Source organism: Podarcis cretensis (assembly GCF_951804945.1).
Source record: "Podarcis cretensis genome assembly, chromosome: 10".
In the NCBI taxonomy this organism is placed as follows: Eukaryota; Metazoa; Chordata; class Lepidosauria; order Squamata; family Lacertidae; genus Podarcis; species Podarcis cretensis.
This window is the reverse complement of record NC_137179.1, coordinates 36,670,101-36,695,762: the sequence shown is the minus strand read 5'-3', so window position 1 is coordinate 36,695,762 and position 25,662 is coordinate 36,670,101. Positions and strand designations below refer to the sequence as shown.

The 25,662-nt window shown below is 42.1% G+C and overlaps 1 protein-coding gene across 1 annotated transcript; it reads right to left on the bottom strand.

The window, feature by feature from the left end:
- Nucleotides 1-504: 504 nt before the first annotated feature.
- On the bottom strand, nt 505-20,936 carry HAL (histidine ammonia-lyase). The gene is made up of 20 exons (XM_079991908.1): nt 20,618-20,936; nt 19,643-19,703; nt 19,461-19,488; nt 18,941-19,015; nt 18,593-18,665; nt 18,379-18,445; nt 18,137-18,174; nt 17,933-18,058; nt 17,137-17,276; nt 15,411-15,458; nt 14,433-14,580; nt 13,591-13,686; nt 12,934-12,992; nt 12,611-12,691; nt 11,801-11,866; nt 11,540-11,705; nt 10,352-10,486; nt 2,472-2,580; nt 2,286-2,355; nt 505-789 (listed from the first exon to the last, which is right to left on the bottom strand). The coding sequence occupies exons 1-20, from the start codon at nt 20,862-20,864 to the stop codon at nt 631-633; spliced, it is 1,992 nt and encodes a 663-aa protein (XP_079848034.1). The 5' UTR covers nt 20,865-20,936; the 3' UTR covers nt 505-630.
- Between the last annotated feature and the right edge of the window lie 4,726 nt (nt 20,937-25,662).

The window sequence follows — 25,662 nt, the reverse complement described above, 5'->3', positions numbered from 1 at the left end:
ATGTCGTTTATAGAGATGACTTCACAAAGCAAGATTTATATGGCCCAGGAATCAGCACATTGGCTTTTTAATTTTTTTTGTAAGAGACCAAAGCTGGTATGGTATAGTCATCCGTGTCTGACTAGGATCTGGAAGGCCAGGGTTTAAATCCTTACTTGGCCATGAAGTTCACTGGGTGACCGTGGGCCAGTCACTGACTCCCAGCCTAACTTACCTTGTGCACCTTGGAGAAAAAGGTGAGATATAAATGCAATAAGGAGGAGGAGGAGTCTCTGAAATGATTGCAACATTAGATTTATTGTTCTTATAAATTAAAAAAAAGCTAGCTAATTTTAGTTGGCTAAATTATAGCTTGATGTTAGTGTGGCTGAGTCACATCTGCACAGGTTTTGTCGCACCCACCCATTTGCTACAGATAAATTTAACATTCACCTTGTTTTTGTACAAAGTTCAGCCATTGTGAAATCATTCAAACTGATATGGCACTTTCTCAATGCCCACAAATATTTTCGGCTTTGGAATCTTTATTTTTTGGCCTTTGGCATAAAGTACAGAATACGGGAGTTATTGAAAACACAGGATTTTGCTATCAACTGAAGTACTGAGGTTCGTTTCTGATAGCATTTACTCTTAATCAAATTCTTCTGAGTCGCTATGATGATGTTGGTGGCGACAGCGTGAGGCATTTTCATTTGCTGCTAATGAAAAGGCAGTAGGGGAGATTGGCCTGGACTCAGGAAGGTGCTCCCTTCTGTATTTTTCAATGTATGGTTCAGCTACTTCCCAAACCTACAGGTAGGAAGAGAGAAAGAAAGTGGTGTCAGAAGCAAAAGGCAAAGACTTAGATTTTGGACCAAAATATTGGCAGACAACATTTCTCATACATGATCCTAATCATATACTTAAAAACCATTGGTGCAAGTTAGCAAAAAAACTACTTTCAGTAGAAATATACAGTGCAAACATCTGGACAAAATAGGCCCTGTGGGCATGCCCAGATGGTGGTTTCTGAAGAGGACTGATGTGTGTCCAATGTATATTGCCTTCATACTCCATTCCATCACTCTCTACAAGGAAACACAAGACCGGCTCTATAAGTGAGGGAGGGAGGGGAAGAGGGAGCTGCATTTTATGGTGGGCCCACTTTAGCAAACAAATGCCAAACTCAGCACAGGAGGCTGCTATCATTTCCACCCACCCCCTTCTCACATGCTGGAACTAATACTTGAGAAAAAATATATCCAGAGGATGTACTTGGCCTTAGAAGGCTGTCAGGGACTCAGGTATGCTGAGGGATGGCTTTGAAAAATGTATACTAGCCAGATGGAGCACGTGCAACATGTTCTTTTTGAACAATAAAACACACTCAACACAGAATGATCAAAAACAAGATTCTCATTTCTTTATTATGAACTTCCTGTCAGAAGCTCAAGCCTCCTGCAGACATGCATGCTAATTCAGCTGTGGATTCCATGTGGTCTATGGCCAGACATACAGAATATGACTTGCCATTTGTAACACAATTGCGCAGGCTTCTAGTCCACTAAGAAGCACAATTTGAAGTGTTGGCTAAAGCCCTTTGTGTCTTAGGGCCCTTTGCTCCCACATGAACCTGCCCAGATGTTAAACTTCCTAAGAGGTCCTTCTTTGAGTCCCTTTGCCATCATCAGTGAGATTGGTGGTGACCTTTGGTCCTTTTTAATCACCTCTGCCTCCCACCCTGCCCTGTTTTTGGAAGATTCTCCCCCAATCACGTGAATTCAAGCTTTGTTATTTTTGTTGCCAGGTGAATTATTTTTCCAGGCTTTTTAGATGCTGTTTTAATCTGACCTGGCTCTGGTCTTAATATTTGGCTTTATTGTTCTTCTAATTATTTATTGTATTGTGTATTTATTGCATGCTTTCAGTTTCTTTGATTGTGAGCTGCTTTGAATAGTGGGAATGAAATATTTGGAATAAATAAACATGATTCGCTTGCCCAGCTACAATCCATCTTTCACTTTATGATAAGATTTACTTCTCTAACCCCAATCACTCAAATGTTTGGTGGTAGACTTGTGGTGCTGAACAAGTGTCAAAGATATGGTTTCCTCCAACCTGTTTTCCTAGATAGCAAATTAAGTCTTCTTGGTACAAGATTGTTTTCCTTCCTCATAGAATGTCAGAATAAATCATAAGCATGAGGGCACATATTATGCAGCTAGTAGCTAAACACACAGAGGAACTTTTAAAAATCATGGAGTCTCCTCATCAGACTCCCATTAGCTGCCAATATCAACACTTGCCTTCTGATCCACAAGCAGTCTGTGAGCTGCCTCAATGTCTGGGGCCATGAAGCGATCTTTCATCCAAGGCCTGAAAGGAGACAAATTGAACAACTTCTAAATCTGCTAGTAGTGGTGGTAAGTGGTTAATGTTTGGCCAATGTTCTCAGAAGTTACCGTCTCTGGGCAAGTGTTTGTTTGACATACCTGACAACAGAGCGCACAAGGTCATAGACTTTTTCCAATGGGGTCGTAGTTCTCAGGGGGCGTAGAAACTCAATGCCCTGGCATGCCGCAAGGAGTTCTACAGCCAATACTAGAAAACAAAGGCAACATAAAAAACCATGGCAAATTCTGGTCATTTTTAAAACGTTCGATGTAAACAGATGAGGATGAGATGAGATCTTGGGACTAGTGCTCACAATCAAATGGGCGCATTGACTGGATATATGAAATGCAGAATCTTATATTTGAAATGGTTCTATGAATTTAGATGCAAGTAAAAGACTAAAGAAACTTAAATCTACTTTCCTATGGAGTGTGTTAATATTGTGGCACTCTGTGCAGATATATATGCACATGTGAACAATTATACAGACACACAACACAAAAGCATGACATGAAAAGCATGCAAAGATTCTAGAACAGTTTTACTGAGTCAGGACTTGAAGCCTTGGAAAGAGGAATTGTGATGCCAAGGTGGAGGTGAGGTTCTGCATCAAAGGCAGAAGAATTGACTTCTCCCTGTGGCTTGGATTTCCTAAATTCAGAAGTCAGATTAGTTTGCCTTACTGCCACAGGGACCTAGGACTCGTCTGCCCATTCCCAACAGCAAGGGCTGGTGGACTGGCTGGGCTGGGCTCCCTCGCCTGCCTGCCTGCTTGCTTACTTTGAGGTCGCCTCAGCTCCTGGAAACCTGGCCAGCCCCAGAGGCACCATTCACCTGCGGAGCTTGTAGCCAGGGCTGCTGCAACAAACAGCTGTGCAAGCCTTTGGGAGGCAGAGACACAAGAGAGCATCAAAGGAGGGAGGGAAGGAAAGAGAGACAGAGGCCCGTGTTGCCCACGGCACCCTAGGGTGCCACAACACACTGGTTGAAAACCACTGATCTATGCAATGAAGCACAATGAACCAGGATCTCTTCTTACAGTGTCAGTCTAAGAAATTTTGTTGCCTGAATGAAGCCCAAATCCGCTAGAGCCCCACACTTAGTTTAAAAATACATGTAGCAGCACTGACACCAATTCCTGCGTTCATCTATCTTCCCCTCAAGAAGCCAACCGAGGGAGGCTGCTCCACTCTGTTGTACTGCAGGGCCTTTCCTGATCTCTTAAATAGTTTTGGGGTCTGCATTAAGTCTCTTGCTATTCTGACCCTAAACACTTTGGCATGAAATAATGCAGGCAATTCTTAGTATTATGTCTTGTTATTGACAATCCACAGCAGTTCCTCTGTAACGTTTTCTGAAATTATTTGTTCTTTATAATTTATATTTGTTCCTACTTATTATCATCTTCATCTCATTTCTACAGGGTTTTTTATATATATAAATTGCAATGTGTGTGTGTGTGTGTGTATATATATATATATATATATATATATATATATATATATATATATATGTATAAGTGTGAAATCCAGTCAAATGTATTTTTAAAATGCAAGCAATTCCCATTGATTTCCATGAAGCTTACATCCAAGTCAGTGTGCTTAAGGTGGTATGAAACACTGGTCACATCCACACTATACATTTAAAACATATTATATATATATATATATATATATATATATATATATATATATATATTAAAATTTTTAAACATAAATGCAGAAATAAAAACAATGAAACATATATCATAACATATTTTCTTAACTTCATTGGACTCCCTCACGTCTCCCGCTCCCACTTGCATCATTGTCAATTCTTACCCGCAATTTATCATCTTGTTTACATTCTTATATCCCATTCATTTAAAATATAATCTAATAATCCTCCCAAAGGTTTATGTTTTTTCCTCAATCTCACTTGTCATCCTAATTCCATCTAGTTTAGTGGTGCACAATTATTTATGATCTAGCATCCTTCTTAACATTCAACCAAATTACAATGCTTTTTAAAATAAATCTTAAATTTCTTCCAGTCTTCTTCAACCTTCTCTTCTCCCAGGTCTCGGATTCTGCCAGTCATCTCGACTAGTTCCATATAGTCTATCAGCTGCATCTGCCACTCTTCCAGTGTGGGTAGATCTTGGGTTTTCCAATGCTTAGCGATAAGTATCCTTGCTGCTGTTGTTGCATACATAAAAAATGTTCGGTCCTTCCTTAACACCTTCTGGCCGACAATACCCAAAAGGAAGGCCTCTGGTTTCTTAGTGAAGGTATACTTAAATACCTTTTTCAGCTCATTATATATCATTTCCCAGAAAGCCTTCACTCTAGGGCAAGTCCACCAGAGGTGAAAGAATGTTCCTTCATTTTCTTTACATTTCCAACATTTATTATCAGACAAATGGTATATTTTGGCAAGTTTAACTGGGGTCATGTACCATCTATATATCATTTTCATTACATTTTCCTTCAAAGCATTACATGCAGTGAAGTTCAACCCAATGGTCCACAACCTTTCCCAGTCCTCAAACATAATGTTGTGCCCAATGTCCTGTGCCCACTTTATCATAGCCGATTTAACCATTTCATCTTGTGTATTCCATTTTAACAGCAAGTTATACATTCTTGAAAGTACCTTAGTCTTAGGCTCTAACAGTTCTGTTTCCAATTTCGATTTCTCCACCTGGAACCCTAGCTTTTTGTCATTTTTAAAAACTTCTTTAATCTGAGCGTAGTGTAGCCAGTCTCGCACTTTATCCTTCATTTTCTCCAAACTCTGCAATTTCCAATTGTCTCCATCTTTTTCTAGTATTTCCCAATATTTTGGCCATTTGGCCTCCATATTGGGTCTTTTTCGGGCCTTAGCTTCCAGCGGTGAAAGCCACCTTGGAGTTTTATTTTCCAATAAGTCTTTATATTTTGTCCAGACATTAAACACTGCTTTTCTGACAATATGATTCTTAAAGGCCTTATTGATCTTAACCTTGTCATACCATAAGTATGCATGCCAACCAAAAGCATTGTTAAAACCTTCCAGATCCAGAACGTCAGTGTCCTCGAGAAGTAGCCAGTCTTTTAGCCAGCAGAAAGCTGCGGCCTCATAGTACAACTTTAGGTCTGGCAGGGCAAAGCCCCCTCTTTCTTTCGCATCAGTTAATATCTTAAACTTAATTCTGGGCTTTTTGCCCTGCCAGACAAACTTAGAGATGTCTCTCTGCCACTTCCGGAAGCACTCCGTCTTGTCCACAATCTGTAGTGTTTGAAACAAAAACAACATTTTTGGCAATACATTCATCTTAATAGCAGCAATTCGGCCTAACAAAGAAAGTTTCAATTTTGTCCAACTGTCTAAGTCTCTTTTAATTTCAGACCAACATTTTTCATGGTTATCCTTAAAAAGACTCAGATTTTTTGCTGTTATGTTAACCCCTAGGTACTTTACTTTTTTAACCACAGTTAGTTCTGTCTCTCTCTGAAACCGTTCTGACTCTGTATCTGTCAAATTTTTTCCCAGCACCTTAGTTTTCTGTTTGTTTAATTTGAATCCCGCCACCCGACCAAAGTCTTGAATCAACTGTAGCACTCTTTTCGTACTAGATTCTGGCTCCTGCAAGGTCAAAACTAGGTCATCTGCAAAAGCTTTAAGTTTGTATTGTTTCGCTCCGACCTGGATTCCTTCCACCAACCGGTCCCCTCTGATCATGTTCAAGAGCACCTCCAGAACCGAAATAAATAGCAGAGGGGAAATGGGGCAGCCTTGTTGTGTTCCTTTTTCAATTTTAAACTCTTCTGTAACCACATTGTTAACTATCAATTTAGCTTTTTGTTCTGAATATATTGCATCAATCCCATTCTCAAAACCCCGTCCCACTCCCATTTCTTTTAAATTTCCCTTCATAAATTTCCAAGAGATATTGTCAAAGGCCTTCTCCGCATCTATAAAAATTAACACTGCTTTTGTATTTATGTCTGTTTGCAAAAGTTCCAAAATGTCAATGATATTCCTTGTGTTAGCAAACAAATGTCTACCTGGGAGAAAGCCTGCCTGGTCTTTATGAATTACTTCATTTAATACTTTTTTGAGTCTACTTGCCAAAACGTCTGCAAATATTTTGTAATCCACATTTAAAAGGGAGATGGGACGATAGTTCTTAAGTTGTGTCTTTTCAGCTTCCGATTTTGGTATCAATGTGATAAAAGCTTCTTTCCACGATTCCGGCGCCTTCTTCCCCTCCATAATTTCATTGCTGACCTCCATCAGTGGTTGTATCAGATAGTCTTTTAATGTCTTGTAGTACTTGGAGGTCAGCCCATCTGGCCCTGGGGATTTGCCCAATTGCATGTTCTGAATGGCTTGTTCAATCTCTTGTCATGTTATTTTGCAATTCAGGATTGATCTATTTTCTTGTGACAATTTTGTTAGTCCATTTTTTTCCAAAAATTGTTTAATCTCAACCTCATCTTGCGGCCCTTGAGTATATAATCTTTTGAAATATCTCTGGAAGCACTTTCTGATCTCCACAGGGTTCTGAATATTTCTTCCTTCAATTTCTAAATTTGTAACTGTATTTAGTTTTTGTCTCCTCTTCAACTGCCAAGCTAGCAGTTTCCCACATTTATTTGCCGATTCAAAAGTTTTTTGTTTCATTAATTTAATCTTCCACTCTATTTCCTGGTTTATCAATTTAGAATATTGTGCTTGATGAAGTTTGATTTCTCTCAGGGTCGGCCGTGACTTCGGATTTGATCTTAACTTCTTCTCCAATTCTTTGATTTTCTCCAATATCTTGTCTTTCCTCTCATTTTGTCACCTTTTCTTTACAGCATTCTGTTGTATCAAGAACCCCCTCATTACAGCCTTACTTGCGTCCCAGATAGTTCTTTTTTCCACCGTAGTGTTCATGTTTATCTCAAAATAGTCCTTCAAGGCTTTTTGGGCCTTCTCAACAATCTCCTGATCTCTAAACAAATTGTCATTCATCTTCCATCTAAAGGAGCCGGTTGGTAGTAGTGTCATGTCCATCTTCGTTGCATTATGGTCGGAGCAGGCCTTTGGGCAGATTTCCACCTTTCTGACCTTGGGTGCCAGACCTCTAGTTATCCATATTTGGTCGATTCTTGTCCAAGTCAGCTGGGCTTCAGAGAAAAATGTTCCCTCTCTTCCCAATGGGTTCTTCGTTCTCCAAATGTCAATTAAGTCCATATTGTCTGTCATTTCAAAGAAAGTCTTTGGTAGTCTGCCGTCCTTTGTAACATTTTGGCTTTGTGACTTATCCATATTAGTTGATACGACCCCGTTCATATCTCCCATCATAATGATGTTGTCATAGTCCAGATAATCCAGCATTGTCTCATGCAACTTCTTGTAAAATTCCGATTTCCCTTCATTTGGTGCATAAATTCCTAATAACAAAATCTTCTCTCCTTGATGTTGTATCTCAATTGCTAAAATTCTTCCATGTTCATCTTTAAATAAGAATTTGGGTGACAGGCTCTCTTTTGCATATATCACCACGCCTCTCTTCTTTACTCTGTCCGAAGATATAAATTCCTGGCCAAGTCTTTTGTTTATTAACACTTTTCTGTGAAGCCTAGTCACATGTGTTTCTTGTAGGCAAATGATATCCAATTGTTCCTTTTTTAATATGTGAAAAATTTTCCTCCTTTTTTCCGGGATTTTACAGCCATTTATATTCCAACTCAAGAGTTGCAGAGACATCCTGAATTAATCTGATTATTTTCCTGGGGGTGGTGTCTTGTTCACTGGATCTTCAGGTTCCGAGGGTGCAGGTACCGCTGGTGCTCCAGGCCCAAAGGGTAATTCAATTCCCTTTTGAAGGTCCTCTCCGTATGCAGTCAAAATCTCTGTCTTCCAATGTTCTAATTTTAACCTTCTTCCCTCTAAAAGTGAAAGATACTCCTTGGGGAAATTCCCACCTGAAGATAATTGAGTTGCTCCTCAACAATTTGGCCAGTTCAAGATAGTCAGATCTAAGATCCAACAGTTGTTTAGGGATATCCTTGTAAAATTCAATTCTTCTGTCCGAAATGTCCAGTGACTTTCCGTAGTGTAGGCCCAAAATCTTATCCCTTTCCTCCTTTGATCTCAATGTTATCAAACAGTCTCTGGGCTTCTCTTTCTTTACAAGTCTTCCAAGCCTGAAGGCTGATACGATTTTAAAGTCCTTTTCCTCTAAATTCCAAAACTTGGAAAACTCTTTAGTCAGGAACTCAGCTAAGTTGCCTTCTTCCGCTTCTGGTATCGACCTTATCCTAAGGTTGCTCTCCCGGTTCCGCAGTTCTATCATGGAGAGGTAGGTCTGGTGTTCACCTACTTGTTTGCTGAGTGGTCTTACCTCTTGTTCCAAATTTCCCAGTCTTTGGCTAGTATCCTCAGCCAATTTCCGATTTTCTGCCGTGGCCTCCGTCAGTTCTCCAATTGCTTGTACGTTCTGAGATACTTGTCCAGTTAATCTATTTAAACATTCTGTATTTTGATCAATTTTAGCTGTTTGCTCATCAGCTTTCTTATCCAGAGATTCTACTCTCTTGTCCAAAGATTCCAGTTTTTCGTAGATTTTCTCTAAAATAGAAGCAGTTGCTCCTGAGGCCATATCTTCCAGTTGTAATTGCTCAGTTTCTCCCTCCCCTGCTTGTGGCCGAGAAGCAGCTTCTTCTTCTGAAGGCAGAGTAGGTACAGATGATCTGCGTGCCTGAGAGGCTGCGGTTAAAGTTGTTAAAGTTGTTTGTCTAGTTTTTGGTCCCTTTTTTCTTGCGCCACTCATTCCAGAGTTATCTAAAAGTCAAGGTCAAGCTGAGTTGTTCCCATGAGAAAACAACAGCCCAGATGTTAACAGTCAAACAGGAGGCCAGGAAAGGAAAGTAAAATAATGTCACTGCTGTAAATCCCGAATCCTCTAGGGGGAGCTTAAAATGTCTTTGGGGAAAAGATCAATTCTGGTAAAATTGCTAAAATCAAGTTTAAAGTCGAGGAACCTTCAATAGCAGGTTTTAAGCAGAGTTAGTATTAACAACCACATTGTTTCAAACAGTGCAAACTGGTATTTCAAATGATGCTTCAAAGTAGCAAGTCCAAACTCCCTCAGAATGTTGCAATTTTTAATTCAAAGTAACCAAATCTGCAGACTGACAGCTCAGTCACTCAGGCAGCTCCAGAACCTGGGTTTCTTACTCAAATTATATTTCCGATAGAAGAAAGGTATCACAATGCAAGTAAAGAGCATAAAATCAAATGCTTAAAGTCCTTATTTTGCTTACAAGAAAGTTCAACGGTTGCTCGGATCGATTAGGTTAAAAATTCTTTCTTTGCCTCCACTCCTCCAGCTCTTTGCTTTGAAGTTCAGTGACAGCGAAGACGGACTTCCTGTTTTACGTCGCTCCGCTTTCAGCCAAATTCAATAATTTTTAGTCTCAAATTTTGTAAAGTCCTCTTTACTCACGGATTGTTGCTTTTCCAAATCAGAAATTTCAGGAAAAGAGGTCAGCGCTCACCGGCAGCAGCAGCGCGGCTTCACTCCATAGCTTGCGAAACGACCCACAACGCCAGTACCCCCTCCCCGCTCCGGAGCCCCTTACGGGGTTCCTTCAACGTTTCAGGGGTTGCTTCTGGCGCCCGCCGGGTCCCGAGACCACAGGCTTTTGCTGCCTGTGGGTTTCCGACGTGGGTCTCCGCTTCGCCGTAGCAGACGACCCGTTTCCCACGGAGCTTCCTCTTCACAGAAGGAAGAGGACCGCCATTGCCGTTCGCGCCGCCTCCGGAAGTCCCATTTAAAACATATTTAAAGCACATGGGTTCTCCTAAACAATCCTGGGAACTGTAGTTTATCTGCCACAGAGCTACAATTCCCAGGACCCTTAACAAACCGCAGTTCCCAGGATTCTTTGAGGGAAGCTCTATGCTTTCAGTGTGTGGCGTAGATGTGACCACTGTTAATATCCAGTTGTGCCTATGACTTTACCTTGTTCAACGTGCTCAATGACTTTGAGTGCTTTTCTTGCAGCCCATCCTCCCATGGACACGTGGTCTTCTGTAGCGGCACTGGTCGAAAGAGTATCCACAGAAGACGGGTGGCACAAGGCTTTGTTCTCGGAAACTGCAAAAGTCCAGTTTGAATAAATGGTAGCCTCTGAGGCAAACCACCATGTAAAGCAATGGTTGTCAACCTGGTCCCTACCGCCCACTAGTGGGCGTTTCAGGATTCTAGGTGGGCGGTAGGGGATTCTATGGCACAAGCTGAATCCTCCTTCCATCGAGCACTGGTGGGTGGTAAGGAAATTTTACCATCAAGAAAGATGCATTAGTGGGCGGTAGGTATAAAAGGGTTGACTACGCTTGATGTAAACAATGCCCCACTTTGAGCAGCCGTCAGCAAGGGAAATGAGGAACGCAAAAACGCTTTTGTAACAGTACTCTGTGCAGATCAGCAGCGTAATATCAATATATAGCACCCATAAACCTTCTTTCCCCCCAATATAGAGGACACTCCAAAAGTGCTCACACTGCCAAGGAGAAAGACAACAGGGGAGGAACACAATCACAAGCCCTGTATTTGTGCTTCCCATAAGCATCTGCCTGGATCAGATGAGCTTCTGGGTCAGACCTAACAGGGTTCTTTTTACCTGTTCAAAGCTTCCTATACATTATCTCAGCAATGTTTATCACAGTAATGCTTACAGCAGCCCTGCAAGGTATCCTTGTGCTGCCAATGGGAGAAAGGCCAAGAGAGTGAATTAAGAGAATAAATGGGCAGAGAAGAGATTTAAACCAGAGATGGGCCATGTACACATTACTGTTAACTCTGGCTCCAGTGCACTCCCTCCATTAAGTTTTGAATCTGCGTACTCAGGACATTAGGGAATATCTAGAGCTATCCTGTAGTTTCTTGTAACGTACTGGTTGCATGTGATTTATTTAAATGCCTTGGCATTCTAGAAATGGCCTGGCTATTCCAGCAATTGAATTCATGCTGGATCTAGGAATTAGGAGACACACCCCAAGTGTAATGGTCATGTATACATAGCCCAAGACTCAAATACCTGAGAGGGAAATGCAAGAAGACTGGTCAGAGCAGCAGATTAACTCTGGGATATTGAGAGGTCAGTGTATTCAATCCCTCTGGCAGCCCCTTCAGTCATTTTGTACTCACCCAAGGATGCTGCTGTGCAGTGTGCAATCATGAATCCAGAGTTCAGACCTCCTTCTGTGACTAAAAATGGCGGCAACTCACTGAGGGATGGGTTGCAGAGCCGTTCGATCCTCCTTTCGCTAATCGCAGCAAGTTCATGGACCCCAATTGCAAGATAGTCCAGAGCCTGAAAAATATATATTGGTTTTTAGTGATGGTTTTTAAAGCCCTAAACTGTAAAAAGTAAAAAAAAAAAAGGGGGGGGAGAATGTTGTTAACTACCTTGGCAGGGTATTCACCATGGAAATTTCCTCCAGAAATTGTCTCCTTCCTCTCAGCAAAAACCATCTTAAGGAACACATTAAGGCTTCAACAGTAGTGGGGTTGGCCATAGCAAAGCCCAAGTTATTCATTTATTATTGAATTTGTTAGAATTATTTCTATTCTACTTTTCCATTACAAAAAAGGCACATGTTTAAACATGTTTTTAAACCAATAATGTATGATAAAGAATATATATATTTCCAGAGGGTCAACAAAATACTTTATTTTTCATCTGGACCACCAAACTACAAGGTGTTCATATGGGACAGTGGAAGACCAGAGAGGGAGCTGATATAAGCCTCTTGAGGCAGGGAGTTCCAAAGGCTAGGTGTGGCCGCACAGTCTCCCACAATCCTGCCAATTGCACTCCAATACTAATAGGTTATAGAGAAGACCTCTTAGTAGATCATAATGAGCAAATAGGCTCATATGGGAAGAGATGGTCCTTAAGGTATCCTTGTCCTAAACTACAGGTAGGTAGCCTATGTATCTGAGGAAGTGTGCATGCACACGAAAGCTCATACTAGTAACAAACTAGTACTGGAAAAAAAAATTTTATTTTGTTTGTCCTAAACTGTTTAGGTTAGGACTTTAAAGATGATAGGCCTCAGGTAAGTTAAGAACAATACGCTTTAAAACTTACAACCTAAATGCACAAGTATGCAGAATCACTTTTGTCTGACAGCTCCTACAGAAACACTGAAAGCCATGGGGAACCATGTGAAACATAAACTTGACTCAGGCAGCAGAATTATACGAAAAAGATACAGGATTGTCTGTTGCGCTGTTGAGTTCTGTGGTGATTATGTCCTTGACAAATGCTATCGTGTCATTCGCAATGCCATGAACCTAAAAGAAATTTCAGATATTAGCCACATATCTTGCATCTTTGTAAATTACTGTTTTAAATACCTAGTTTTATTTCTGTCCTGCTCCTGGGACCTCCAAGCTTTGCCTTCCACGGTTCCAACTTTTGTTAACAAGAATAGAATTCAGCTCACTGGTAGATTTGAACCATTTTCTTTACATGTGGAAGTGATAATTGAGTTCCTGGCTACACGTGTCAGAAACAAGTTTACATTCAGCTTTACCTGAGGGCAGCAACGCAGTGTGTATGCATCTTGTACTCTATCACAAAATCGATGGGATTCTGCAACACAGCAAAATGAAAACTTATTATTTTAAGAAGAGGAAAACATAGCAAGGTTAGTATTTTAATACTAAGCCTCTCTAGCGCCAAGTCAAAATATGAGATTTGCCCTGGAGTATCACATGCTTGGATAATGTGAAATGTTATGATCTCCTTCCACTTTTGTAGCTTATAGTGTATTCTGTTTTAACCGTTTTACAACAAGATTTAAAAAAGAAAATGAAATGAGATTTGCATATTGTCAGGCTGAAGTCTGACAGTTGGATATATTTAATGAACAATTGCATATTTTTTTAATATCTGGGACTTTTTAGTAAGAAACGGGGGAGCAAAATTCAAGGAAAGCCTTTCTGGTGACTGGACCAGGGCTGAAAACTCTGTGGATGGGGCTGAAACAATTACCCAGCTGAAGAAGAGACATTCCTTAGGATTCTTGGCCTTTAGCAAATTATACCCAGGACTTAATTATTTTTTCTTACATACTTTTGAGGGCTAGATACAGCATTTTAAAAATAAACCGAGTTGAAATTATCAGATTGTCCCAGCTTCTTTTCTAAGCGAATATGCCAAGTAGGTATCACCCAAAATGGCCATTCACCTGCTATTTCAGAAGGATGGTGATCAGAATCTAAAAGTGACCTGAATCGAAAAGCCACCTCTATCTGCCCTCGATGTGGTCGCAGTGCATGAATATCTGTTTTAAAATAAAGACAGAGAGTTACAGCATAACACTTATCCCCTCTCTTCAAATTAAGGACAGTCTTGCAAGCAGCACTTGGACAGGTGTTTTAAGCCTGGGACTATAGTTACGTGAAATATACAGCAAAATTTTAAATTCATACGATAAAACCCTTAAAAAGCCATTTAATACATTTACAGCATTTTCCTGTTCCTTTGAAGAGATATGATCTGCAAGATATATAGTGCAAGTAGCATCTGCAACAAATGCTACAGTGTGGAGTGATTCTGGCCAGGATTCTAGCCAGCCATGCCCTTTCCAGTATATTCCATTCCATTGCCTCTCATCCCATATCAGCTAACATTCAGTGACACTGAGCATGCTCAGTCTCTCTCGCTTACATTGTTTTGGGTGGTTCTGCAAACTTTGTGGTTCTCCTAAGCCTACTGGTACCTGGCTATTATGTGTGGATGGCACCATTTTGGCTCCTTAAGAATCTACACTTGGGAGAATGAGATGTTGGAGCTTAGTATATATGACTGGGCTTTAAAGCAGTATAGATCACTTAAACCGTTTTCCATAGGGCATAGCAGACACTAAAAGCAATGACGTTGGTAGTTCCTATGGCCACAATTCTGCTGGCACTGTGAAGATCAGAATCACATTGTCACAGAAATGTGGGAGATGCGACAAAGCAAATATCCAAAGCCCCAGATTTAAGTATGTTCTGTAAAAGTTACCTCAGAAAATGCAATACCAACCAGTATCAAAGGCTCTTGTTGTGCCCTTCAAAACTTCTAGTGTGAGGGCAGCCACTATGTCAGCTTGTCTAGCAATTGCACTGGCCCTTTCAACTGCTTCACATCCTAGAGAAGTAATCATTTGTGTCCCGTTTATAAGAGCCAGGCCCTTCAAAGAAACAGAAAGTATTAATGTTCAGTGGCTCTCTCTGTATAAAGACACGTGCATTTCCCCCCTCTCCCTTCACAGGCAACGGCTGGGGGGATATAGGGACATTCCAGGATCAAATGAGAAGCTGGGATTGCTTTCGTAATTCTGGCACAGCCCCTGGAAAATAGGGACATTTGGAGTTTATGAACTTGACATCCATTGCTCTGGCCCTGCCCACTGGAGTGAAAAAGCTTCTCCTGACTTAAAGCCGCTTCACCATAAAAGTGCCTTCTAGGGAACAGTGCGAATAAGAAACGCTCCCTTCACCATTACGATACCTGTCAAGGCATCCCGATTTGACTGGGACATCCTGGAATTATAGAAGCCACCCTGGCTTCTGATTAGATCCCATAATGTCCCGTTTTTGGTGCTGCTCTCTCTTGAGAGTCAGCTGGCTCCCATGAAAGTTTGACACTGAAAGATTCACATCTTTCACGCAAAAGGAGGCGGCTGAGCTGGAGCCCATGGGGTGGGGGAGAGAGGGAGCTGCTGGTGGTGCAGGCCAGGCCACCACCACTGATGGAGGAGAAGACAAAGACAGGCATGGCAATGGGGAGGGGGAGGGGGAGCAGCCACTTCGGGGCTTGCTGAAGGAGCTGCTACTGGTAACCGAGACAGGGGGCTGTGGCGGGGAAACCCCAGCCGGCTCGCATGTGCGTTTGGCACTAAAAAATGTGCATCCCAATTTTAATCAGCAGAATATTGGAGGGTACGTATGACATGGTCTAGCTACATAGTACATGCTTCTGCCTACTGGACCATTGCTGAGATTCTATTCATTTTATTACCTCTTTGGGCTTCAGTGTAATTGGTTTCAGTCCATGAGCTTCCAGCACCTGTAAAACAGTATCAGTAACAAACTTATTGGGCTTATTAGACTTGCCGATCGAAAGGTCGGCGGTTCGAATCCCTGCGGCGGGGTGCGCTCCCGCTGCTCGGTCCCAGCGCCTGCCAACCTAGCAGTTCGAAAGCACCTCCGGGTGCAAGTAGATAAATAGGGACCGCTTACCAGCGGGAAGGTAAACGGCGTTTCCGTGTGCGGCTCTGGCTCGCCAGAGCAGCGATGTCACGCTGGCCACGTGACCCGGAAGTGTCTCCGGACAGCGCTGGCCCCCGGCCTCTTAAGTGAGATGGGCGCACAACCCCAGAGTCTGTCAAGACTGGCCCGTATGGGCAGGGGTACCTTTACCTTTACCTTTAAATATTTTTAACTACTCTACTGAGAAGGAAGATGCCCGAGCAGAATTGAAGAAGTGGCTTCAAGGATGTTTCAACACCCATAATTTTTAAAAAACTAATGGTTTAAATTAGTAGTAGTTTCAGTTCCATACATGGAATCCCACTTCTGCATTCTTTTAACATGCCCTTTCCGCCTCAAGCAGTTCCTCTAGTTTGCGCTGGAAACAACATATTTGTTTTAGGAAGCCTCTCCCTATATTGCCTTATCAGCATAAATATTAATTAAAAACATGACCCCGTGTTTCCTTCTGAGCTGCAATTCTGTGCATGCTCACTTGGCAGTGAGTCCCAGTTAAATCAGTGGGACATGCTTATAAGGAAACATTACCACAGTTGCTGTCAGAATTCATTTATGTTCATCACTTGAAACCATTTGAAGTTAACAGATCCTTTGCTGGCAGAGCATTTTGGCTTCAGAAAAGTTCCAGCATTTGCATGCTAAGAATACACAAATCCTTTGCTTTGTCTATGGGTTACGACATCTATATTAAAACCATGGTAGACATTGTGCAGCATCATTTGCTCGTGCTACCAGAAAATCATGAGCAGCACTCAGGCACTGTCACTGAACAACAGAAGGGCACCTTGCCACTCCCATCGTGCTGCAAAGCCGGCAAAACATTCAGGATAGATTATTTCTACTGCTGTCTTTTTCCAGTTCTTCAACTTGTAGTTCTCCATACATACTGATCAGTAACGTTAGACTTAGAATACCAAGAGACTGGATGCAATCCCAATCAAATTTTTCCTCTTGCACTCTTCCTTTGGGAGGGGGTGGAATTAAAAGGTACACAGGTACAGAAATACCATTGCACATGCCCAGAATAGAAGAAAGTAAGTTGAAAGTGGGGAGTAGCGTTTGAAGGGAGAGGGCAGAAAATACAACTTAGAAACATTCCATCAAAGAAAAAGTGGACAATCTATGAAAGCTCTAAGACTTTGTGGGACGCGGGGGGCGGGGCAGCGGACAGTGTGTGGATGGTCGCGTGCCACTCAAGCACACATTAAAAATAAGTTCTGAACATTCAGTTTGTGACACAAAGCCCTCATATGTCTCCCTCTTGCACATCTGTTATAATTGGTCAATAACTCGTCCCCATTAAAATCTAGGACTGAGACCCTACATTTACTTATAGGATTGCATTATAAGAAGCCTAAATTTATTACAAATCATTAATCCGCAAAGCATCAGAATGAAACACCCCTCTTCACCTTCCACCATTCTCACGAATGCTTCAGCAAACCAAAAGGAACCAGCAGAGCATTGTCTCTTACATATTTTGCATCAGCCCATCCACTCTTTGGAGACCACATCTTCCCTTCTCCTATGAGTCCCAGTGCAAGATGGGAAAGAGGGGCTAAGTCTCCACTGGCTCCAACAGTCCCTTGCTCAGGAATGTAGGGCAGGCAGGATGCTATAATAACAAGAGGGTGAGAGAGAAGCAGACCTTGGTTACAGAAATACACATACCAGAATTCACCCTGCCCCTTGAAATTTAGCAGTGAGTTTTACTCCCAGTGACCAGAAGGAGTGCCTTATGCAAACCAGTGGCGTAGCGTGGGTTGTCAGCACCCGGGGCAAGGCAAGTAATTTGCACCCCCTAACCCGTGGAGCCAGGTAGGGGCAGAGAGCTGCGAGTGCGAGCGTGCGCCCCCCCAGATGTTGCGCCCGGTGCGGCCGCCCCCCCTGCACCCCCCACGCTACGCCACTGATGCAAACCAAACTTGCCTATTGCCTTTCATAGCTACAACATTCTATTGACCACCAATATCCCAAATGGTACTGCCCCTTTCAAGGAGACAATCCACAACACATTGCATAGGCCTTGCCTCTCTTGGAAAGTATAATCTGAAATCAATCTTTCTTTAGAAGCTTCAGGTGCAGGTTAAACTGCAAGGCGCAGAATGTCACCGCCTCTCTTCTAGGTACAAATGGGAAAGTTGCTGCATTTTTTTGGCACAAAGAGACAAAATTGGTTTTTTGATGGGAGCTTCATCCCCTTTCAAAATTATGCCTATTGCACTGAAAGCTAAACCCTGCAAAAATGTGGCATAGCACAGATTACATTACCGTTAAATGCTTCAATGACTTGATGAAGAGTTTCCAGTGATATTCCACTGTATCCTTTTGCTAAGACATTGATCCTTAGAGCTAAGAGCATACGAGATCTCTCTGGAATCAAAGGCTTCCCAACACCTGCAAGGATAAACAACCACCTCAGTATAGCCTATAATAAATCGTAGGAAAGCATCTGGAAGATCTGCTCTTCCTTACCTGCAGAATGTGACCGAACCAAATTCACTTGAAGTTCCCTCAGAGAGAGAGAGAAAGAAAGAACACAATACAATTAGTTCCAACTGCAGGCAAAGTTTTAAATTTCTTGCAAAAACTGAACAAATAAAATTATAGACAGAACTTTTACCCAATGGAAAGTAACCTCACTAAATAAAACATGTTAGAATCTGTTTGCTGCATTTTCTATAGGTTTCTTTTGTAAATTTAAAAAAGAGACATACCATAGCTTGCTGTTTGGAATAACAGTTCGTGCAAACTTCCCAAAACCTGTAGTAATTCCATAGACAACTGAAAGAAGAATGATAAAACAAATGCTTTACTTGCATATTTTAAATAAAAAAATTGTATTTGAATATATGCAATCACTTTTACATATATTGCAGTATTCCCAACTGCTCACACCCAATTTTAAAAAATTAAGTAATTAATGGTTACCTCTCTGTTCCTTTAGAATACTTTCAATAACATCTCTTGATTCTCTGACTTTAGTTTCAGCTTCAGGGGTTAACTAGAAATAAAATTGCCTTTATATATTTATTTATTTATTTATTTATTTATTTATTTATTTATTTCGAGCTAAAGTGCAAATAAAGTATCTACAGCGGTGCTGTCACTGTAGGACATTTGGGCAGAGGTCTAGGGCCCCACTCAGGAAAACATGCAGAAGGGCCCCCAGATACAACAGGGCGGGCTAAAACAGGAAGTGGGTCAAAGGTCCAGGGTCTAAAATCATCTAAATTCCACACCTGGGTATTTTAGAGTTATAATCTTTCCAGTACTCACCTTAATCTTATACAGCCCCTTTCCTAAATTGACTAAATCCTGTGTTGTCAAATGGTTCCCATCTAAATAAATATACTGTATAAAAGAACAGCATTAGTATAAGAGAATATGCCATGGATAAGCGTAAATAACCAGTTGTGCTATGTGGACACAGTATTTATGTCTCTGTAGAGTCAGTGTTGCTACAGTGGGAATATCACATTTTCATATAAGTGTTTAAAAGAACTATTGCAGTTAATATTTTTCAGCACTTCAAAAATCTGTGACTATGTTGTATGTTGCATTACAGAACTGATTTATTTTTTTTTTAGTTCTATTTCGTTACTATTTATTGTGCAGCACAAGCCTGTTAATGTTTTCTCAGAAGCAAATCCCACCGTGTTAAATAGGAGTACAGGCACATAGCATTTAGCATAGTATATATAGCAGACTTAGAACTCAGCACATAGGGAGGAGAATTAAGGACAGGGAAAGACATAATTCAAACACCAGTTCTTCATAAGTTACTCTTGCTCCATACCTGTTCTGGTTCTCGATATTTACTATATCTGAATCACAGCATAGGAAAATATATAATGTAATACAAGATCATTTAGATTTCAGTCCACATTTGTGGGTATAGGGGAGACAACATGCAAAAACTAAGCACCCTCGACTTATGAGGCCTCAGAAAAACAATAGACACATTTTTATCAAGGATACAAATGAACACCCTCAGGCTGTGATGGAATGAAGTCTGGGGACATTACATCTCCTTGTATCACTGAAAGGAAAGAGAGACAACCATCAATGACATTTTGTTTATTCTGTGGCCAGTGTAGTTATGCTTTCACAGGCTATCCCTGTAATCAGAAGTGTATTTTGCTAAGCATTTGGAATCGCTCCTAAACACCTTTATTCCATTTTCTCACATGAGAAGCTGTGGCTCAGTGGTACTCTGGGAAACCATCTGCTCTACATGCCAAAAGGTCTCTGGTTTAATCCCTGGCATCTCTGAGTAGGACTGGGAACTGCCAGACACTTCAAAGAGTAGCTGCTGGTCAGTGTAGACAAGATGAGCCAAGTGTCCGACTTGGTGTGAGGCAGCTTCCTGAGTCTCTTTGCACTTCTGATTTCCAACCAGCAACTCCAGTATGTAAGCAACATATCAATGAGGCCTGGATGTGATCAATCTACTATATGATCCATATCAGTGGGGGTGTCTGATGCTTTACAGCAGAAGCCAAAAGACCCACAAGCTACTGCTTCAAAGACCCTATCAACTAATTTACATATGGCAGAGAGTTGGAAACGAGGAGGAATACCACAGCACAAAATGGAAGCAATTGCTTCTTTTCTTCCTCTATTTGCTGTAGTTAAAGTCTGGGATGTTACAGTTAATGAGATGCAGAAGACACCCCAGTTTAAGTCCAATGTATATCTGGATACATGTGGAGTTTCCTTTCAGCCTACCAACATGGAAAATGGAAACAGTGCTCTAAGCAACCCTTGTGAAAATAACTGGCTGAAATACTGCACGCTTAAAATGCATGCTAGTCCCCCCCAGACATTGATGGTACTTGGAGAGACTTCCCATCACAATATCAAAACATTTTCATTGTTTCCTGCCAAGTGTTTCCCTTTATGAACTTCTCCTTAATATGTGCAAACATTGCAACTTGTCTTCCGCTTACTTACCAACTTCCACAAATTCATTGTCCTCGAGGGCATCTTCCAAAGTATCATCCTGATCCAGCAATCCAAGGCCTTTGCAACGGCGAACGTAGAACTGTACTTCTTCCACAGAACCAAAGCCTCCATTGTCAGGCTTGTTTTTCATGTAACGCCTCACGGCTTCTTTCCCCAGCCACCTCACTGTGCTTGCGCCACTTCGGCATGGCACGGCAAGCCATTCCCCTCGGACATGCACCGTGTACCTTGGCATGCTTGTCCTCCGCCTGGGCTTGTCCCTCCACTGCGGAGGGTCGGTGTGAGCACCGCATAGGTGTGCAATCTGCGGCACATGCCACCTGACTGAATTCCACTGTCCCAATCAGAAAAGGCCAAAAAGCTACACACCCACCCAAAAGTTCCCTCACTCTGCAAACAAGCATGTGTATTTAAGCCAAGTATCAAATCACACACACACACGGGTGACACACCCCTATCACAACAAAGCAATGAGGAAACGGGAAAAGACGAATCCAAAGCTATGTACACATTGGCATTTATTCCGGACTCAGCACACTCCCACATCCATACTCCAACCTTGCCCTACTAAGTTCACTATAGAACTTCATCTCCTGATAAGTTCGGCAAACAAGCAGTTTTCAGTTTTAGGAAGGATGCTTCAGATGTTTTTTCATTGGGGGCAGGGTGCATGATTGAACCTGACCCATGGACCCTTCCAAAAAATTGTTATTTATTTAAGCAGCAGTTGACATTTTATGCTGCTTTCCTAAAGCCAATATGGCTCTACTGCCTTTATCCATTACACTGGTACCTTGGTTTACAACCATAATCCGTTCCGGAGGTCAGTTTGTAAACCGAAACAGGTTGTTTCACCAATGGAGCCTCCAAAATTTTTTTGTTCGCAATCCCCCCCACCCCCCGCCAAAAAAAGGATTGTAATCCAAAAAAAGGTTGCAAACTGGGACATGTACTTCCAGGTTTGACGTGTTTGTAATCCAAAACGTATGCAAACCAAGACGTATGCATACCAAGGTACCACTGCACTTTATTGTTTTTATTCATAGACTGCAAGTCAGGGATGTGGATCATTTTTTTAGCTTAAGAGTTATTCCCCCCTTCCGCCCCCCACTTTAGAGGAAGTCTTCAGGGGGCTACACTGACAATAGTGGGCAAATATATCTGTTGCCCTTGCGGAGCAGGCTGCATTAAGCCTCTTCTCTCTCTCTCTCTCTCTCTCTCTCTCTCTCTCTCACACACACACACACACACACACACACACACACACACCTACACCTCTCAATCTACCTGAGCAAGAGGAATTATCATAGTTCAAGGACACACTCCAGCTAGGCAAAAGCAATGGTGAAAGGTTTACCATGCTTGTTATAAGCCATGCTGAAGGTTCTGCAGAACCATCTGGCAAGGCAAAAAATCTCAAAAATCAATACACAAAATGGCAGCACTTGAGCTGGGTTCTGCATGCGCACCAGAAAGAAGTCAGTGAGCACGAGAATGTCATTATGCACCATCAAAGTCAGAGCTGGTGGGTGTCTTTCATACATGCTATGCACATTACTAGTTTGAAAGTGGAAGAGACTGCATGCCAGCACTCCACTTTTCATCACAAAGCAACAAATGTAATAGCCTCAAGGACTCCAGTCTGCTCTCTGCTGTTCCATCCCCAACTACTTATGTCCCCAGTAGTAGATGCTACCCTTGGACACATCTCATGATTCTCAGCCTTTGGCACCACTTATAGCAGTCAGCATGTTTAGCAAACCATACATGCCACTGCACACTGTTATCAAGACGATGGGACAAGCTGCAGAAGTGTGATCTACAATTTATTACTTCTATGAGCTACTGCCCCCTTCATGGATCACTGCCTTGCCGTGGCGAAGGGGCTTGAAGAACTCAGAGAAGCTATGAACTATGCCGAGCAGGGCACCCAAGATGAACAGGTCATAGTGGAGAGTTTTGACCAAACGTGATCCACCTGGAGGAGGAACCGGCAAGCCACTCCAGTATCCCTGCCAAGAAAACTCCATGGACAAAGACAACAGGCATATAAAAGTTATGACGCTGGAAGATGAGCCCCTCAGGTCAGAAGGCGTCCAACATGCTACTGGGGAAGGGCGGAGGGCAAGTACAAGTAGATCCAGAGCTGATGAAGCGGCTGGGCCAAAGCCGAAAGGACGCTCAGTTGCGGATATGCCTGGAAGCGAAAGGAAAGTCCAATGCTGTAAAGAAAAATATTGCATAGGAACCTGGAATGTAAGAACCATGAACATGGGTAAGTTGGAGGTGGTCAAAAATGAGATGGCAAGAATAAATATTGACATCCTGGGCATCAGTGAACTAAAATGGACGGGAATGGGTGAATTCAGTTCGGATGACCATCATATCTACTACTGTGGGCAAGAAACCCGTAAAAGAAATGGAGTGGCCCTCATAGTCAACAAAAGAGTGGCAAAAGCTGTACTGGGATGCAATCTCAAAAATGATAGAATGATCTCGATACGAATCCAAGGCAGACCTTTTAACATCACAGTAATCCAAGTTTATGCACCAACTACTGGTGCTGAAGAAACTGAAATTGACCAATTCTATGAAGACTTACAACACCTTATAGAAGTGACACCAAAGAAGGATGTTCTTCTCATTATAGGGGATTGGAATGCTAAAGTAGGGAGTCAAGAGATAAAAGGAACAACTGGCAAGTTTGGCCTTGGAGATCAAAACGAAGCAGGGCAAAGGCTAATAGAGTTCTGTCAAGAGAACAAGCTGGTCATCACAAACACGCTTTTCCAACAACACAAGAGACGACTCTACACATGGACATCACCAGATGGGCAGCATCGAAATCAGATTGATTATATTCTCTGCAGCCAAAGATGGAGAAGCTCTATACAGTCAGCAAAAACAAGACCTGGAGCTGACTGTGGCTCAGATCATCAGCTTCTTGTAGCAAAATTCAAGCTTAAACTGAAGAAAGTAGGAAAAACCACTGGGCCGGTAAGATACAATCTAAGTCAAATCCCTTATGAATACACAGTGGAAGTGAGGAACAGGTTTAAGGATTTAGATTTGGTGGACAGAGTGCCTGAAGAACTATGGATGGAGGCTCGTAACATTATACAGGAGGCAGCAACGAAAACCATCCCAATGAAAAGGAAATGCAAGAAAGCAAAGTGGCTGTCCAATGAGGCCTTACAAATAGCGGGGGAGAGAAGGCAAGCAAAATGCAAGGGAGATCGTGAAACATACAGGAAATTGAATGCAGATTTCCAAAGAATAGCAAGGAGAGACAAGAAGACCTTCTTAAACAAGCAATGCAAAGAAATAGAGGAAAGCAATAGAATGGGAAGAACCAGAGATCTGTTCAAGAAAATTGGAGATATGAAAGGAACATTTCGTACAAAGATTTCCATAATAAAGGACAAAAGTGGAAAGGACCTAACAGAAGCAGAAGACATCAAGAAGAGGTGGCAAGAATACACAGAGGAATTATACCAGAAAGAAACGGATGTCTCATATACCCCAGGTAGTGTGGTTGCTGACCTTGAGCCAGACATCCTGGAGAGTGAAGTCAAATGGGCCTTAGAAAGCACTGCAAATAACAAGGCCAGTGGAAGTGATGGTATTCCAGCTGAACTATTTAAAATTTTAAAAGATGATGCTGTTAAGGTGCTACACTCAATATGCCAGCAAGTTTGGAAAACTCAGCAGTGGCCAGAGGATTGGAGAAGATCAGTCTACATCCCAATCCCAAAGAAGGGCAGTACCAAAGAATGCTCCAACTATCGCACAATTGCACTAATTTCTCACGCTAGCAAGGTTATGCTTAAAATTCTACAAGGAAGGCTCAAGCAGTATGTGGACCGAGAACTCCCAGAAGTGCAAGCTGGATTTAGAAGAGGCAGAGGAACCAGAGACCAAATTGCAAACATGCGCTGGATTATGGAGAAAGCTAGAGAGTTCCAGAAAGACATTTACTTCTGCTTCATTGACTATGCAAAAGCCTTTGACTGTGTCGACCATGGCAAACTATGGCAAGTTCTTAAAGAAATGGGAGTGCCTGATCACCTCATCTGTCTCCTGAGAAATCTCTATGTGGGACAAGAAGCTACAGTTAGAACTGGATATGGAACAACTGACTGGTTCAAAATTGGGAAAGGAGTACGACAAGGCTGCATTTTGTCTCCCTGCTTATTTAACTTATATGCAGAATTCATCATGCGAAAGGCTGGGCTGGATGAATCCCTAGCCGGAATTAAGATTGCCGGAAGAAATATCAACAACCTCAGATATGCAGATGACACAACCTTGATGGCAGAAAGTGAGGAGGAATTAAAGAACCTTTTATTGAGGGTGAAAAAGGAGAGTGCAAAATATGGTCTGAAGCTCAACATCAAAAAAACGAAGATCATGGCTACTGGTCCCATCACCTCCTGGCAAATAGAAGGGGAAGAAATGGAGGCAGTGAGAGATTTTACTTTCTTGGGCTCCATGATCACTGCAGATGGTGACAGCAGCCACGAAATTAAAAGACGCCTGCTTCTTGGGCGAAGGGCAATGACAGGCCTAGACAGCATCTTGAGAAGTAGAGACATCACCTTGCCAACAAAGGTCCGTATAGTTAAAGCTATGGTTTTCCCAGTAGTGATGTATGGAAGTGAGAGCTGGACCATAAAGAAGGCTGATCGCCGAAGAATTGATGCTTTTGAATTATGGTGCTGGAGGAGACTCTTGAGAGTCCCATGGACTGCAAGAAGATCAAACCTCTCCATTCTGAAGGAAATCAGCCCTGAGTGCTCACTGGAAGGACAGATTGTGAAGCTGAGGCTCCAGTACTTTGGCCACCTCATGAGAAGAGAAGACTCCCTGGAGAAGACCCTGATGTTGGGAAAGATGGAGGGCACAAGGAGAAGGGGGCGACAGAGGACGAGATGGTTGGATAGTGTTTTCGAGGTTACCAGCATGAGTCTGACCAAGCTGCGGGGGGCAGTGGAGGACAGGAGTGCCTGGCGTTCTCTGGTCCATGGGGTCAC

Bases quoted from the DNA above. Each gene is read 5' to 3' on its own strand.
- HAL (XM_079991908.1), bottom strand. From the start codon at position 20,864: ATGCCAAGGTACACGGTGCATGTCCGAGGGGAATGGCTTGCCGTGCCA. The intron at 19,016-19,460 runs GTATGGAGCAAG...TCTTTTATACAG, and splicing joins AATATCGAGAACCAGAACAG to TATATTTATTTAGATGGGAA. The intron at 790-2,285 runs GCAAGTGTTGAT...TCCTACCTGTAG, and splicing joins GACTGCTTGTGGATCAGAAG to GTTTGGGAAGTAGCTGAACC.